Raw genomic sequence first — 14,451 nt, 5'->3', positions numbered from 1 at the left:
ATATAAAACCTTGAACTCTGTGACAAAAGCTAATTTCTGAGAATTTAACACCAATTAACTCTGGTATTGAATTGGTCTTGCCATCTCCCTCTGCCTGTAATCAAATGTCATCCTCTTCTCCAGTTGCTTAATAACAAAATATCTCACAAATATCTTTCATTGGGTTATTGTGGCATGATTTATTAAGGGAACTAATTAAAATCAATGCTTTTGAATTGTGCTTGGATCGGTAATAAACAAATGAAGCATAGCCTGAAAGCCGATAATTGATTAAGAGTGCAGTATAGTTCATGAATACTGTCAGATGCTTTTGATAATTAAACAGTTTATTTGCATCAGAGAGAGGCATGATATTGCAAAGGGGTTGTTGTTGTTGATGTTGTATTCTTGTATGATGTTGGGTTCTTTTCATGTTGTCAAGCTGTACTGAAACCTTGTTGGTAATACTTTCAATTGACAGAAAATTGTTGTGTGACTGCTCAGTTAGGCAAATAGATGCAATATTCCATTTGAGTTGTTTATCTGAACATTATATTGGGTTACAGCATAAAAACTTTATTCTGAAGCTGTTTTGTTAAAAATGTGATTTCCGGTTCAGCAAACAGACATCTGTTAATTATTCATAAACTGAAAGCTGATTTTGAAATAGGTTTGGAATGACAGAATGTGATACAGAAAAGTGTGCTACTGTTTTAGGCTATGCACAAGCTTGTGTGAAGTATAGTAGAATCTCTGATACAAATGCATCAGGAATGCAGGTCATTCAGAGCTCTGAAACATTTATGACTTTGGTAGAGATGTCTACATACACATTACATTACATTACATTACAGGCATTTGGCAGACGCTCTTATCCAGAGCGACGTACAACAAAGTGTATAACCATAACCAGGAACAAGTATGACGAAACCCCTAGAGAGAAGTACCGGTCCAAGTACAGGGAACAACCGCATAGTTCAACTTGGACCCTGATGGTAAACTGATTAACGCTAACAACGAGAACGGCAACAACGCAATCTATGGAAAAATAAAAAATAAATAAAAATACAAGTAGTCGTTAAGACAGGCGCATCAACTAAGTCACCTATGAAACAGCTGCCTAGTTACAACCCTAAGTTTAGTCATTTACAGGGGGGAAGGGAGGGATGGGGAGAGGTGCAGCCTGAAGAGGTGGGTCTTCAGTCGTCGTTTGAAATGGGTCACAGTCTCAGCTGTTACACCAATTTTAACAATCGGTATGGATTGCAGTTGTTCCTTAAATTACTGTAGCTTCATTTTTTCAATAGGCTACTTTTATTTGTTATATTTTGTTATATTTATTTTTCTGACTCTTCTCTATATCAAGCACATTTTCCCTCGTATTTTTTATTTTTTTGGGGTGGGATGGGGGGGGGGCTCCTTTGTATATGTTTAATAGTACAGGTATTTCCAGTTTTGTAGCTAATGAAATTGTTCACTTTTTGTGGTTATTGCTCACCTTTTTGCACGATAATAAATGCTTTATATTGATAAGGTGTAATTATTTATGCTATTTCCAGTTTCATACTCATACATACATGTTCAGTTGACAGACTTAGCCATAATTATGATGTTTGTATACCTGAGGTTCTACTGTACTTGTCAGACGGTTGTAATATATCCACTGCGCTTGCTTGCATGTGTTTCCATTTAATGTTTTATTGGTAACAAGAAGGTAATTCCCACCTGAGATCTTAGCTTGCATGGTGGGGAATATATGAGATGGGAGGCAGTTATTTGCATGAACCTGCTGTTCGCTTTTGTGCTCAGAGGCAACACATAGTAACAACACTTTTGAGTGTACTCTAAAAAAGTACCCCAAGGACACATCAGCATGATTAACTTGGGGGTACACACCTAGGAAACATCAATACATCACAGTCCAGAACTACCATTTGGGAGAAGAAATACAAGCACATTTTAGCAATTTTGCTTTCTTGATAATGTGTACTGTGGTTATAAATGGACAAAAAGGTTTATAGATTTGTTATGTGTATTGCTGTGCATTCAGTTTTTTTCAGTGCAATTTATGTAGTACTGACTTTCTATGAGCAGATTTTATCATTATCTGCTTAGTTCTTTATAGTTATGTGTGGTGTTCTAGCACTGTTCCAACAGCAACACAGAGAGAGGCAGCGATTAAATGGAATGCAGGCTTGAATGGTGTACACCTGTTAAGGTGGTTTAACGTGATGAGGGCTGTCATTGTCTGGTCAAAATACTTTTTTTTTCAGATTAAAAACGTGTGAACTATCACTTTAAACTTGAATAATTTCTTTAATTAAATAAATTAATGAATTTATAAGCAAAATTAGCAGCTAGCAGTATCTTGCTAAGCTAACATTGTTGCGATTTATAACATTTTCATTTAGGTATTTAGCAGATGCTCATATATGGTGTAACTTACATATGTGCAGTAGTAAAGTAAGTATTCATAACTGTAATGATGGAGCTTTGGGGTCAGATCTGAAGCATGGTATTTTGGGAAGGGGAGGTGGGTTTAAATTTATTGTGTCGTAGGCCGTGAATTTCCTTCCAGCATGAGTGCATTTCCACGACCGCTGCAGTCACTAAAAATTAATCTACATCAGCAGAAAGTGTATGTGTCTCTACAGAATACATTATTAGATTTGGCTCCATAATTCTGTAATTGAACAGCTGTGATGTGTTTCAATATCCATGGTTTTCTGTTTGTGAAATTCAGACTGTAGAAAACATGTTAGAAATGCATTTATAGCTTAGGGCACACACATTAATTTTGCTGTCATCTCCTGTTTTGAGGGAGTTTATGCATAAAGACTGCCCACAGTAAGCCTTTGGTTTCTGGATGAGAAGTGAATAATAATATCATTAGTATGACTGCCCAATAAACTATTATTACATCTGTATAAGCACTACCCAACTAATAACTTCATTATACCTCAATGTTATCACTGCTGTAGTTGTTCAATGATTAAATGAGATACACAGCCATACCCCCCCATCTGGTTCAGATGTTTTATATGGTTGAGGTGGCTGAACCACATGGAAACAAATTATGCTAGGAGCTGTGAACAACATCATTGGCATCCAAGCCATATAACAAATGGGGCCCAAATAGTTTTAAGAAATATGTGTTACTATGCATATAAGAAGATCACATCTTGTATGCAATGTTTCAAGATCATATAAGTAACAGTTTAGGTGGACTGTCTAGATGTTGTTATTGGCAGAAGATGCAGCTAAATGTCAAACGGGGATGATTTTTGATTGTGCGACTGAAGCATTTGTGATGATGAAATCAGCAGGAAAAGGGGTAAACACACAAAAAGAACCCAGGTTTGGGGCTTTATTGTGTGGACGTGTGAAGTTGTATCAGAATACTGTGTGAAGTCAGAAGGTACAGAAGTTAGTGTTCTTGAGGACTGAGAGTCTGTGGTCATTGTGGTTATTGTGCTGCTTCCATTTTTAGGTGTACTCTCAGAAGAAATGGTTCCAGTCAGCTCATCTGTGTCATCACAGCTGAACCCTATGTAGTGCAAAGGTTTTTTGTTTTTTGTTGGGCAAAGTGGTTCAATCTGGGAGCTTTCACACTTTGCACACCAACCACGGAGTCTTCATAAGGGAACCCTTTTTAGCTCTTTATGGAACCCATAAAGAGCTAAAAAGGGTTCCCCTATGAAGACAAGACAAATAACCTTTTTTTGAGAGAGTATGGTTTTTGTGAGGGCTTACAGATCTATCATACCCTTTAAACTAAACTGAACCTCAAAAACGGAATTATGATTTAGGCACCTGGACGTGTTTAGATATGATCCTACCTAGTTGCACGGATTTGCAAAAGTGAAGAAAGAGTAGCCTAATAGTAGATCCAACTAAAAATGCTCAGGTACTAATACCCAAAAAATTTACATGATTACTGTACTGTAGCATTTATACTTCACATGACTTTTTTGACATTGACATTTTGAAATGTGCAAGGTGTGCAAGCATCAGCTGTATATTTCAAGCATTTTATTGAACCTATTTGAACCTGTAAATTTATGTATACAGAGCAAATGTGTTTTTCCAGTGCCAGAAATTAAAGTAATGGAAACAGGTGGATGGGCATTTCTAACCGTTCTGGGTCCTTTGGAGGGAAAAATTAATATTATGGAATGTTTTTTTTAATTTATTATTATTGCTTTTAGCTAAGCTGTCATACTAAATAGGGTTATGCTCCATAATTAGCAAACCCAGAAAATAAGCCCAACATAATTGCACTCGAATGTTTTTAATTAATAAATTGAAAATTAAAGGCAAATTTTCATAAGCTTTGCAGGGCAAATTCATCTTATAATTAGAATTGGACATCTTTGATTTGTACTAATTACACCTTATTTGCATATACGGGAAGGGTTTACAGGGAGGAGAGAGATTGCTTTCTGATTGCTTAGGGCTACCATTGTGCTCTCTCCGACACCACTGACATCGCTGCTTTTGTGTTTCATTAGCTGACATTTTGTCACGATCCACTTAAAACTTCTGCGCAGTTAAAGACAACGTTGCTCTTTTTGTGTCTTCTCATTTTTAGAAAGGCCTTCAGTGTGCAGACAGTGGTAATATCAGTGTTGGACTTGAAGAATATATCACCTCCTCTGCTCGTTGCTGCCTGTTGTGACCATGTCTGGCAAGGCAGATCTGGAGACTGAACGAGATGCAGACAAGAACAGTGTGTTTGATGGTCACACTGATGTCGCACTGCGCATAGTTCTGTGTAGATACGCTGATCTTTGTCACCGCGGTAAGGCCTGTCCTGTTGACCATGCTATCTGTTTTGAGCGATCTATGTGCCATCACCGAACCATTGTCAGGGTCTCAGTATTGAGATGTATAGATATGCTGTAGCTGTGTCAGTTATTTTGAAGAGGAGAAATTGTGAAAATTATATTTTAATCATAAGGAGTAATTCTGCGATGTGCCCTCTTGTTGTAAGCAACACTGAATTTTATTAGGTTGTTTAGTAGGCCTGCTCCCAGGAGGCCCAATTTGGGATGGTGCTCTTTGATTTCAAGGTTGCCTTAAGTGTAGTTGTAGAACAAAACAGAGGCAGGTGCGTTACGCAAAAAGGAATAGAGCAACATGGCCGCCAAACTGGTGACAGACAGCCAAAAGTGTGTTTCTAATCTTTCTCCCAAAGCTCTAAATCTGGCCTGGCTTTTTCATCTTTTTAATTTCAAGCCATTCTCAGTAGGGAGGTGGTATCTCAGAGAAGCATGTAGGAGTGAATCCTTTTTCGTTTTAAGCTTTTGGCTCAAACCAATGTAAATGGGGAAAAAAAACATGTTTATATATATAACACCTGAATTCTGTGGACTCTTATAATATTTTAGAAATTACTGAGATAACAGTATTTCAAAGGCAGCAATGCAGTAATGTTGATTGTAATAATGCTGTGTGCAGCCTTGCCAGACTTCTCTTGTGGACCCGCTCCTTTCTATGTTTTTTTAAAAAAAATTTTTTTTAACTTATTCATATGGCTTTACCTAATTAAAAGCATTTCAATACCATTTAATTTTAATGGATGATGACTTCCCAATTAACCTTTTAGCTCTGTGATTGCATTAGGTGAATGTTACATGTGCAGGGAATTCTAAAAAGTCAGACTACTAATCATTTATTACTGGATGTGTAATTTGAAAAGTGTTCAATGCTATTAATACAGAGAAGTCACTGTAAGATTAAGATATAATAATGTTGCTGTATTGAAGATACAGTGGCAGACATACTGTATTAGGTTATGAAAAATTATGGCTTTTCTTTAATCACATCGATGCTTAATGACGGGTCACAGAGGAGCATCCACTCGGTCCTATGCTACAGAATAAATACCCTCGTCCAAGGTATGTGAGTGGCAGGTTTGACCAATTCCTCAACAAGATCATTATTACCAGAGAGAACCCCTAGAGGGAATACTGAGTGTAGTGTCAACTCATTACCATCACGTTTCCCAAGCACGCTCTCTGGCATACGCTGTCCCTGTAATTCACTGATTCATGAGCTGCCATTGTGGAGTCATGGTGGGGGATAAGGCTTTTAACTCAGTGGTTTTGGGAACAAAACAAATATGTACTGATAAAGCCATTGTGTTTATATTTCTGAATCCTATGAGTCATGAATTTCAAAAATGATACACCACTATCAACTTGAGCTAATTTAAATATAAAATCACAGTAGCTGTGATTTACTCTTAAAGAACTGTAATTTTCATAGTCATGACTGAAAAAGGCAGAACGAGTTACTTCTCTCTCTGATTTGTAGTGTTTAGGCTTTGTATTTCACACCTTTATTCACGCTTTTATACACATGCACACACAAACGCATGCACACACACACACACACAAACACACAGACTGTGAGCACATGCACATTGTGATTAAAGTCAACAGTGGGTTGACGTTTTCTCCAAAAACAGCCCTAAAATCGGCAAGTGATTAAAAAAATAAAAAATAAATAAAAATAAATAAATAAAACTGCTTTCTCATAACACCTGATCTGCTGAAATATGTGCCAGAACACCTCCTCCTTGCTGTGTGTAACTGTGGCACAGGCACGTTCTGCTTTCTTCCTACTGTGGGTGTAAGATGTTTGTGACTTGTGGAATAACAATGAGCACTGCTACTGACCTCATTTGTAAAATGTTCTCAAAACACACCCACATCCATCGACACTTCCGCTTTACACGTTGGAGAACTAAGGCACCGTGAGCTATCAGAAAGCGTGAATGCGTGAATCGGATAATGCCAAAAGTAACTGTGCAGAATAATGTGCGAGGAAAACAACAGAGCACACCTTTGAAAATGAAAAATAGCGATAATGTACCAAATTAGGCTATTGCCTCAGAGCTTTTCCTTGCCCTCACAGTGGGTAGACTAAACGAACCAGCACTGATATCTTAATTACCCGCCTCCCTTCACACTTAGAAAAGATGTGTTTCAACCAGAGAATTTGCCCAACATGAAGGAAACAACAAAAAACAGGTAAAAATAAGTTATTAGTCATTATTACTGTTAGTCATTTTTAAAGGTCTGCTGTCTGCTTTTTTGTTTTGTTTTTTGCTTCCTATTTAAGGTATAATATGTGGTAGTTGCAAAACAATCTCAGTGTCCCTGTTCAGCATAGCCTGGGGGCATGTTTTTATTATCTCATTTAAATATCCCTTTTGCCATTTCTGTGTCACTGGGATTACTCTTGGCCACATACCCAGATACAGGCATGCTAGTTAACACAATCACTTCAATAATCACTAAATAAAAATTTATATACATTGTGTAAAGGGTCTTTTTCATGAGTTTCTCTCTTGCTTGCTATTGTGGGCCATTCTACTAAATTGTATTTTATTCAGAATAGCTTACATATTTTCTCATTGCCAGATGTATCTGGGACATGCTTCCCAGATACATCTGGGAAGTGAGTCACACAATGAAGTACATGATTGTTTACATGCATATGGTTACACGTTTGCTTATATGTGTATTGTTTTGGATATCATATACAGTGCACCACCATTTCACATAACCTACACCATGCACCTCTCTCTCTCGCTCTCTCTCACACACACACACACACACACAAACGCACAGAATCAGATTTTCCCTTCCTTGAACAGGAATATAAATGATCAATTCTCCAAGCTCAAGTGGGCTTCTCTGGAGGGAAAATTAAATCCACGCTTCAGGCTGATGTGATATTTATCACACTCATTTTATCTTCTGGACACTCCTGCAGAGAAGCTTGCATTTTCTTTCAGTTGCGTTTTTATATCCAGTCAATTCAAATACAGGTAGATCCATATGGAAAGCATAGGCTTTCTATTTTTGTCTGAAGATATTTTCAAGACATGCTGCACTGTCCAGTGGTGACAAATTCAAACATTTAACAGCAGGGTAATGTGCCAATGGAAATCACGTACAATTTGTTCTTTTTTGCTGAAATTCCATGGCAATGATTTTTCTTATAATAATTTATGTTAATCCTCGCCCCCAAAACAGCGCATCAAATTTAAAAAAGGGGAGATGCGCCTTTCTTTAGCTTCAGGAAAACAAATGATTCACTCATCTGGCCCAAAAGCTTGACTCCTCCACTGTTTCACATGCACACAAGATGACATTAGATATAAGACGCACAGTAAAGCAAGAATAGAATGTATCTTTAAAATGCTGGGCAAAACCCATTACCGAAGGATCAGTGAAAATGGAATTCTTTTCCCTCTTTTCCTGGTTGAAAGGCTGGCCACAATTGCCAGACTAAATTAAATTCTCAAGGCATTCCTGATATGAAATCCATTTCCCTCTCTTTTCTAAACAGCTTTGTGAAGAAGAATAATATGAATCTACCTGAAACAGCATGCAAAGGCATGTCCTAAAGTTTGATTATTTTTGCTAAGCTAGGGTACCTCATTTGTAGCTGTAGCTCAGGCTGCAAATACAGTGTTCCGACACGCTATTGAGCTAATGTTTGGTGACCTTTGAACTTTGTCTACTAAAAGTACCCATTTTATGGAAATAATGCAAAAAACAATGCAATTCCCTTTGATCATCTATGATTTTCAGGTACAAATGTATTTTTCTATGCAGTCTGTGCTACATGTTCAATTTGTTACATTGTGAATTGAATTAAACTACTGGAATTGCTTGTAAGATGACGTTATACATATGCAGACATTAGTCAAGCTCAAAGTTTTGTCCTATGTTTCTCCCCCACCCCAGGTAACCGACCATATGTGGTGCTAACGGCCCGGGTGCACCCTGGAGAGAGCAATGCCAGCTGGGTAATGAAGGGTACCCTGGAGTTCTTGTGTAGCAGCGACCCTGTTGCAGAGGGATTGCGTGAGGCCTACATCTTCAAGATCCTCCCCATGCTCAACCCAGACGGGGTCATCAATGGCATGTGAGTCTGGTGCTGGTGCACCTTTGCCAATTACTCTTCTGCTTTGAACCAAAGCCTCAGATCCACCTTTAATGGTCGTACGCTTATTTGCATGTGATTGCAGTCAAATCGAGGCTGCTTAGTTGATTAAAGCTGCACTACATTTTATTATTCTGTTTAGCTGTTGCTAGACTAAAATTGTGTAAGAAAGGGGGAGGGGAGCCTAAGTCGCTCAAATGAGTCTGTTAAAGTTCAGGACAAAGTGCATTGCCATTCGATTGAATGACAGTGTTTATGTAATGGATAGACATTGTTGTGACATTGCCGGATAACATCTCACTTGATGTTTCATATTGGACGTGAATAGTAGCTATATGATTCCCCTGTCTCCCTGTCCTTTTTATAAGCAAAACTACCCTATTGACGGTCTATTTTTGGCCAAAGATGATCGATAGCACACTTCACCTTCCCCTTACTCGTGACTGATCTGATCTCCTCACTTAAGCCAGGAGGGGGACTAGACAGACTCAACAGCACAATCTTTTTATTATTGTGAGCCAAGTGTCCGGGGAGCCCGAGCAAGAGTAATTGATCAGATTCGCTCTCTACATTATGCTGCTTGTTTGGACTGGGGAAACATGTGCTTGTCGATAGGAGTGAGTCGCTGCAGATCTTTGTCGACCAAAACCAATTTTTCTCCCCTCTGAGCCCTCCTGTCAATAAGAGGCGGTATCGACGGGCAGCATCTCGCGGCCAAAGCCGGCACCATGGCTCAGACCTAGACCGAGGTCTGCAGCACTCCAAGGAGGTGCACGGTCGCCTCATGAAAAATCAGTACGGCTTCTGCTTTTTTTTTAGCAATAGTTTCTTCTGAGCTAATTGTAACTATTTAGAATTACAATCCAGGTAGATGCGTGTCATATTGACACCACCTAGGTCATCTAGCTGTGTCAAAGCACCATACTTTGTTATAAGAGGAGCTGACCATGAAGGCTTTTCAAACATGCCAGGGCGTTTAATTGATATACACCTTGATGCTGCTGTAAGATGGCTACCTACGTGTCTTTGAGCTGATGCCGCGCTGTGTCTTTCACAGATGGTACTTGTAAAGAGTGTGAAATTTAGTGCAGTTTACATTTACAACTAACCTATAAACAGCTCTGAGCCTCCATTTAAAACACAGGTGGTTCTCAAATGGGTGTAAATACCTTGTTTCATTTATATGTAAATGTGCCTTAAGTGTTTCCTAACCTTATAAACTCAAATTATGATTTGATACCCGAAAAGGTCACATTTGCCTCTGGCAGTTTCATCATGGAATTCATTGACACTGATGTGGAAAAAGAGATTAAATGTGTATTTTTAGTTGAAGGACCCACTCAGAGATTTTTAGATGCTGGTTCTGGGTGTGTTCCAAATTGCATATTAATTTCCTTCCCTCATTTCCTATATTCTGACGTACTATGCTGAGGTTAGTTTCCATGTGAATCTTCATCCCTTCATTGTTACTCATTGTGAGGAGAAAATAGATGATGTTTTACCACAGCTCATTTAATTTATTTTTGGAAATGAATTTTGACGACTGTCCGCTCCACAGTTAAGCAGGTAAAACTAACGTTACCTGCTGGACTGACTCATTGCAGCGGGCATAGCCTGTGTGATTTGTTGTCAGGGTGCACAGGCTGCATTCTGTGTTCTGAATTGCCGCATGGCATAGTGTGGCAATCTGTTAAATGAACCAAACTGGCAGTCGGGGCTGCACAGAACAGCACACTGCAGATGTGGACATGCCACTTGTTTGCATACACATCTCCTGTGACCTGGACAAAAGCCAGAAAAAAACTGAAAGTGCTACTTGCAGTGCTGCTTCTATATGTTGGCTATAAAAAATATTGTAAATGCCTCATATTATTAAAAAATGCAATGGAAATATATACAGGCATTGTGATGCATTTTCAGAATTGGTATAAAAGCTAACGTTGAGTGTTAGAGCTATACTTTCATTCTGTATTCGATCTCAGATGCACAAGTCTCTATGCAGTGGAATGTGCATCCATCAGTGACACAGTACCCTTTGTTCACCCACACACAGGGCTCTGGCTCAGTGTTTTGTGGAAGGAAAGTTCTGGTGATTAAAGCTCCCCAGTTGTTTGACGATGAGCTGTGTACTAGAACCACACGGACCGTCGCAGAATATGTACAGAAAAAATTCTGGACTCAACATATGTTCATGGTTGTGTGTGTGTGTGTGTGTGTGAGACCATGCGTGCATTTGTGTGCGCGCATGTGTGTATGCATGTGCATATGTGTGCATGTGGGTGTGGTCCATGTGAGTGAGAGCGAGAGAGAGAGGTAGTTTAACTTTAGTGTTTTCAAATTTAAAAGACTATAACATAAATAAAAGTGGACAATCGTTATGATTACGAATTACTATGTTGTTATGAATAATCCATGTTGTATCAATAGCAGTGCAAATATTATTACTGCTACTAAATAATAATAATAATAATAATAATAATAATAATAATAATGAGAAATAGAAGAAATTGAGACTAATGTATTTATTTAATTACATTGTGTTGCTGCACAGTACCCTGTAATACTATATGTTAATATTTCAAAAAGCTGTCTGAAAAAGATGATATACTATTTTAGGGCTGTTGTTTGACTCAGAAAATGACATTTACTGCAGGCTCTTTGAAGTGTTGCATTCTGTGTACTGGTGGACTGCTGGGACTCCAGCTCAGAGATTGGCCGATTTGTAAAGTCTGTGAATGCATCACGCATTTGACAAGCCGTCCCCCGCACCCCTCATTGGGGGCAGATACTAGAGCTGTCTTCTGTTGTAATTATATGGGGTAAAGCAGATCCAGCGAGTGAAAATGAATGCTGTTATCACATACATGTGGCTCAAATCTTTTACCATTCCAGGTGTGAACAGATGAAAACAGATTGTCATTTAAAACCCCTGACCTTGAGAACTGGGAAAGAAAATGCATTAAACAGACCCTAGAGGGAACTTCTCCCCAGCATGAGATGCAAGTGGATAATCTCCTTATCATGCAGGAATATGGCTTTAGATGATTTAAAAAAATATTTTTTGGAATATCATGTCTAGTGTGGGATCAGAAGGGAACACTGAGGCCAAAGTACAGCATTGTCATTTCACAAGAAAAAAGTTTTGTGCCTTCAGGGATGTTTCTAAGTGTCTTCAGTGAATTCATAGTTGTGTCATTTTTGCCTTTCTTGAAGTTGCACCACAAAGAGAGTGAGTGAGAGAGGGACAGGGAAAGGGTTTGGGAAAGAGAGAAAGATGGTGTGTTGAGGCCAAGCTAGTGAAGGTGCCTTGCCTCAGGCCCCACCTGCAGTTGTGTTGTTAAAAACGTGTCGCAGCACAAGAAACCATGTAATTACAGTTTTTGTCAATATGTCATAACCACCAAGAGCTTTAAGCTTTACAGGAGTACAGCAAAACAAATAACTGAAGGTAAAGCAAAAATAATAATTAATTAACAGTATTTGCATATTTGCCCATTGAACTATAAGGAATAATGTGTTTTATCAGTGTGTTGATGTCCTTATCATGGTTAATGTTTTATTAATGGAATGTGAAGCCAGAAATGCTACCCAGGACATTGTAATTTATATTTCAGCATAGTGGACTGCCATTCAGAGCAGTATTTCATTTCTATTAGTTTTCCTGCTTTCTGCAGTAGTGCAGTCACTCTGTCCCTTGCGCTCAAGGGGAAGAAATAACCTGGCTAAAACGTGGCTGCCTTGAGTCAGGGACATACCACGCCGTATTTTTGTGCCAAAGTCAGGAAAGCAGAATTCAATTATTAGGAAAAGTGTCCAGCCTTCCTCCCCAGTGGGCGCAGTTGGTCTTCCTGTCTCTCAGACAGCCGTGCCCTTGGCCTCTGGCACTGAGGGAATCTGCAAAACTTGACCCTCGTTCACTTCTTTCTGCTGACTTAAGGAGAGGCTTTTGTTCTCAAGGTATCAGTCGGCCAGTTCATAACCACAATGTTGTACTTTCACTTGGAATTTGGCCAATGAAAGAAATGATTTGTCTTTTTCTCTAAGGAGATGATGAGAACAATGCTTCATAAATTCTCTTACCTTTTGTTGATTCTCAACATTATATATATATATATATATATATATATATATATATTGCTTTTTGTTTGAGGATTTTAATTCTTCATCTCTGTGAGATTTTGCCCTGACTGTTTCCTTCCTTCTTATCAACAGTTCTGCCAATTAAAAACTCATCATAAAACCCTTTATTAATCACTTAAACGATGAGAGGCGATCTCTTGTGCACATTTAGCTTCCTCTTCATTTATTTCCTTTGGATCTTTGAACAACAGAGTGCAACATGCAAGAGTAAACAGTGTGAGTATATTAGGCAGTGAGTTCAATCTCTTGTTTCAGTGTTTTGACCTTACCTTTGAGCAATCCATAAGCAGGACTAAAATCAAAGACTGTAGTTGCATGCATGCTAATTGCAATCACAAGGCAGAGGCTTTAAAAATGAAAGCGTTTACTGGAATACAGCCCCGATTTATTGGATGCCTTTGCATTTCTTGGTACTGTAATAATGCTATGATGTCACACACTTTTGCTGTAACTTCACCTCCACACTCACTGCAGACATGGAGGGGTACACGACATTACAAAATGAATGTGTTGTATGTTCAACAATGTTATTAATTAAAATAGTAATTTACTTAATTATTGTTCTCATTCTTCTTGCTGAAGCTAAGTTGATAATTGCTTACTGACTAACAGATCTATGCATTTGAATTCAATATCAAGCCTCACGCTCAGAAAAAGTAGGTGTGTTGCCTGCTGCGTCGATCTTCCTTTTTTATTTATTTATTTATTTATTTATTTTGTGTGGGGGAGGCCCTTTATTACAGCTGATGTTATTTTGTCAAATTCAGACGCAATGGAAATGTAATACTATCAGTAGGATTTCTCTTACTAATGCTCTGCCGTCATTTTGTGTAACCCGTGTGATTTAAATGAATGTTCCTGTCATAGACACTCTCCTGGTGAAATGAAAACAAGAGTTGAGGGGAACAACATGCATTTTCCAGTTTCCCTGCAGTACGCAAGGGAGAGGGGAGGGGGAAGCTAGGTTAAAACATTGATAAAACTGGAAGGAAACACAGAGATAAGCTGTATTAAAATGTTTTGATTCATTAGGGCGGACCGGCATGTGACATTGACATATTGTGAAGCCCCCCACCGGCCAGATTGAGACAGGCGCATGATGAATAGCACAGGCTGTCAAGGAACATCTGTTATTTATCATTCCACAGGGCTAGCATTGACCACGGCCGGCCCTCCCCCTCCCCCCCCCCCCCCCCCCCCCCCCCCCCCCCCCCCCCCCCCCCCCCCCCCGGCCCCATGCTCCGGCACAGGTGACGGCTTGCTTTAAAGATGAGAGGGACATGCTCCAAATTGGCTCTCCTCACACAGGTAGAGGAAGTGCGTGTGTAGCTTTTCACCACGGACTGCGGGAGCATCATTATGTCATCT

At 39.0% G+C, this 14,451-nt stretch overlaps 1 protein-coding gene across 2 annotated transcripts in view; it reads left to right on the top strand.

Moving 5' to 3' along the window:
- LOC118228008 (cytosolic carboxypeptidase 4) overlaps nt 1–14,451 on the top strand; it is a 163,804-nt gene that overhangs the window by 97,398 nt on the left and 51,955 nt on the right. For both annotated transcript variants that reach the window (XM_035419172.1, XM_035419171.1), the window contains one exon: nt 8,745–8,925. In XM_035419172.1, coding sequence (XP_035275063.1) covers nt 8,745–8,925 — 181 coding nt within the window. The remainder of the gene's footprint in view (nt 1–8,744; nt 8,926–14,451) is intronic.

This window comes from Anguilla anguilla, chromosome 5, assembly GCF_013347855.1.
Source record: "Anguilla anguilla isolate fAngAng1 chromosome 5, fAngAng1.pri, whole genome shotgun sequence".
In the NCBI taxonomy this organism is placed as follows: Eukaryota; Metazoa; Chordata; class Actinopteri; order Anguilliformes; family Anguillidae; genus Anguilla; species Anguilla anguilla.
This window is presented reverse-complemented; position numbering and strand designations above follow the sequence as displayed.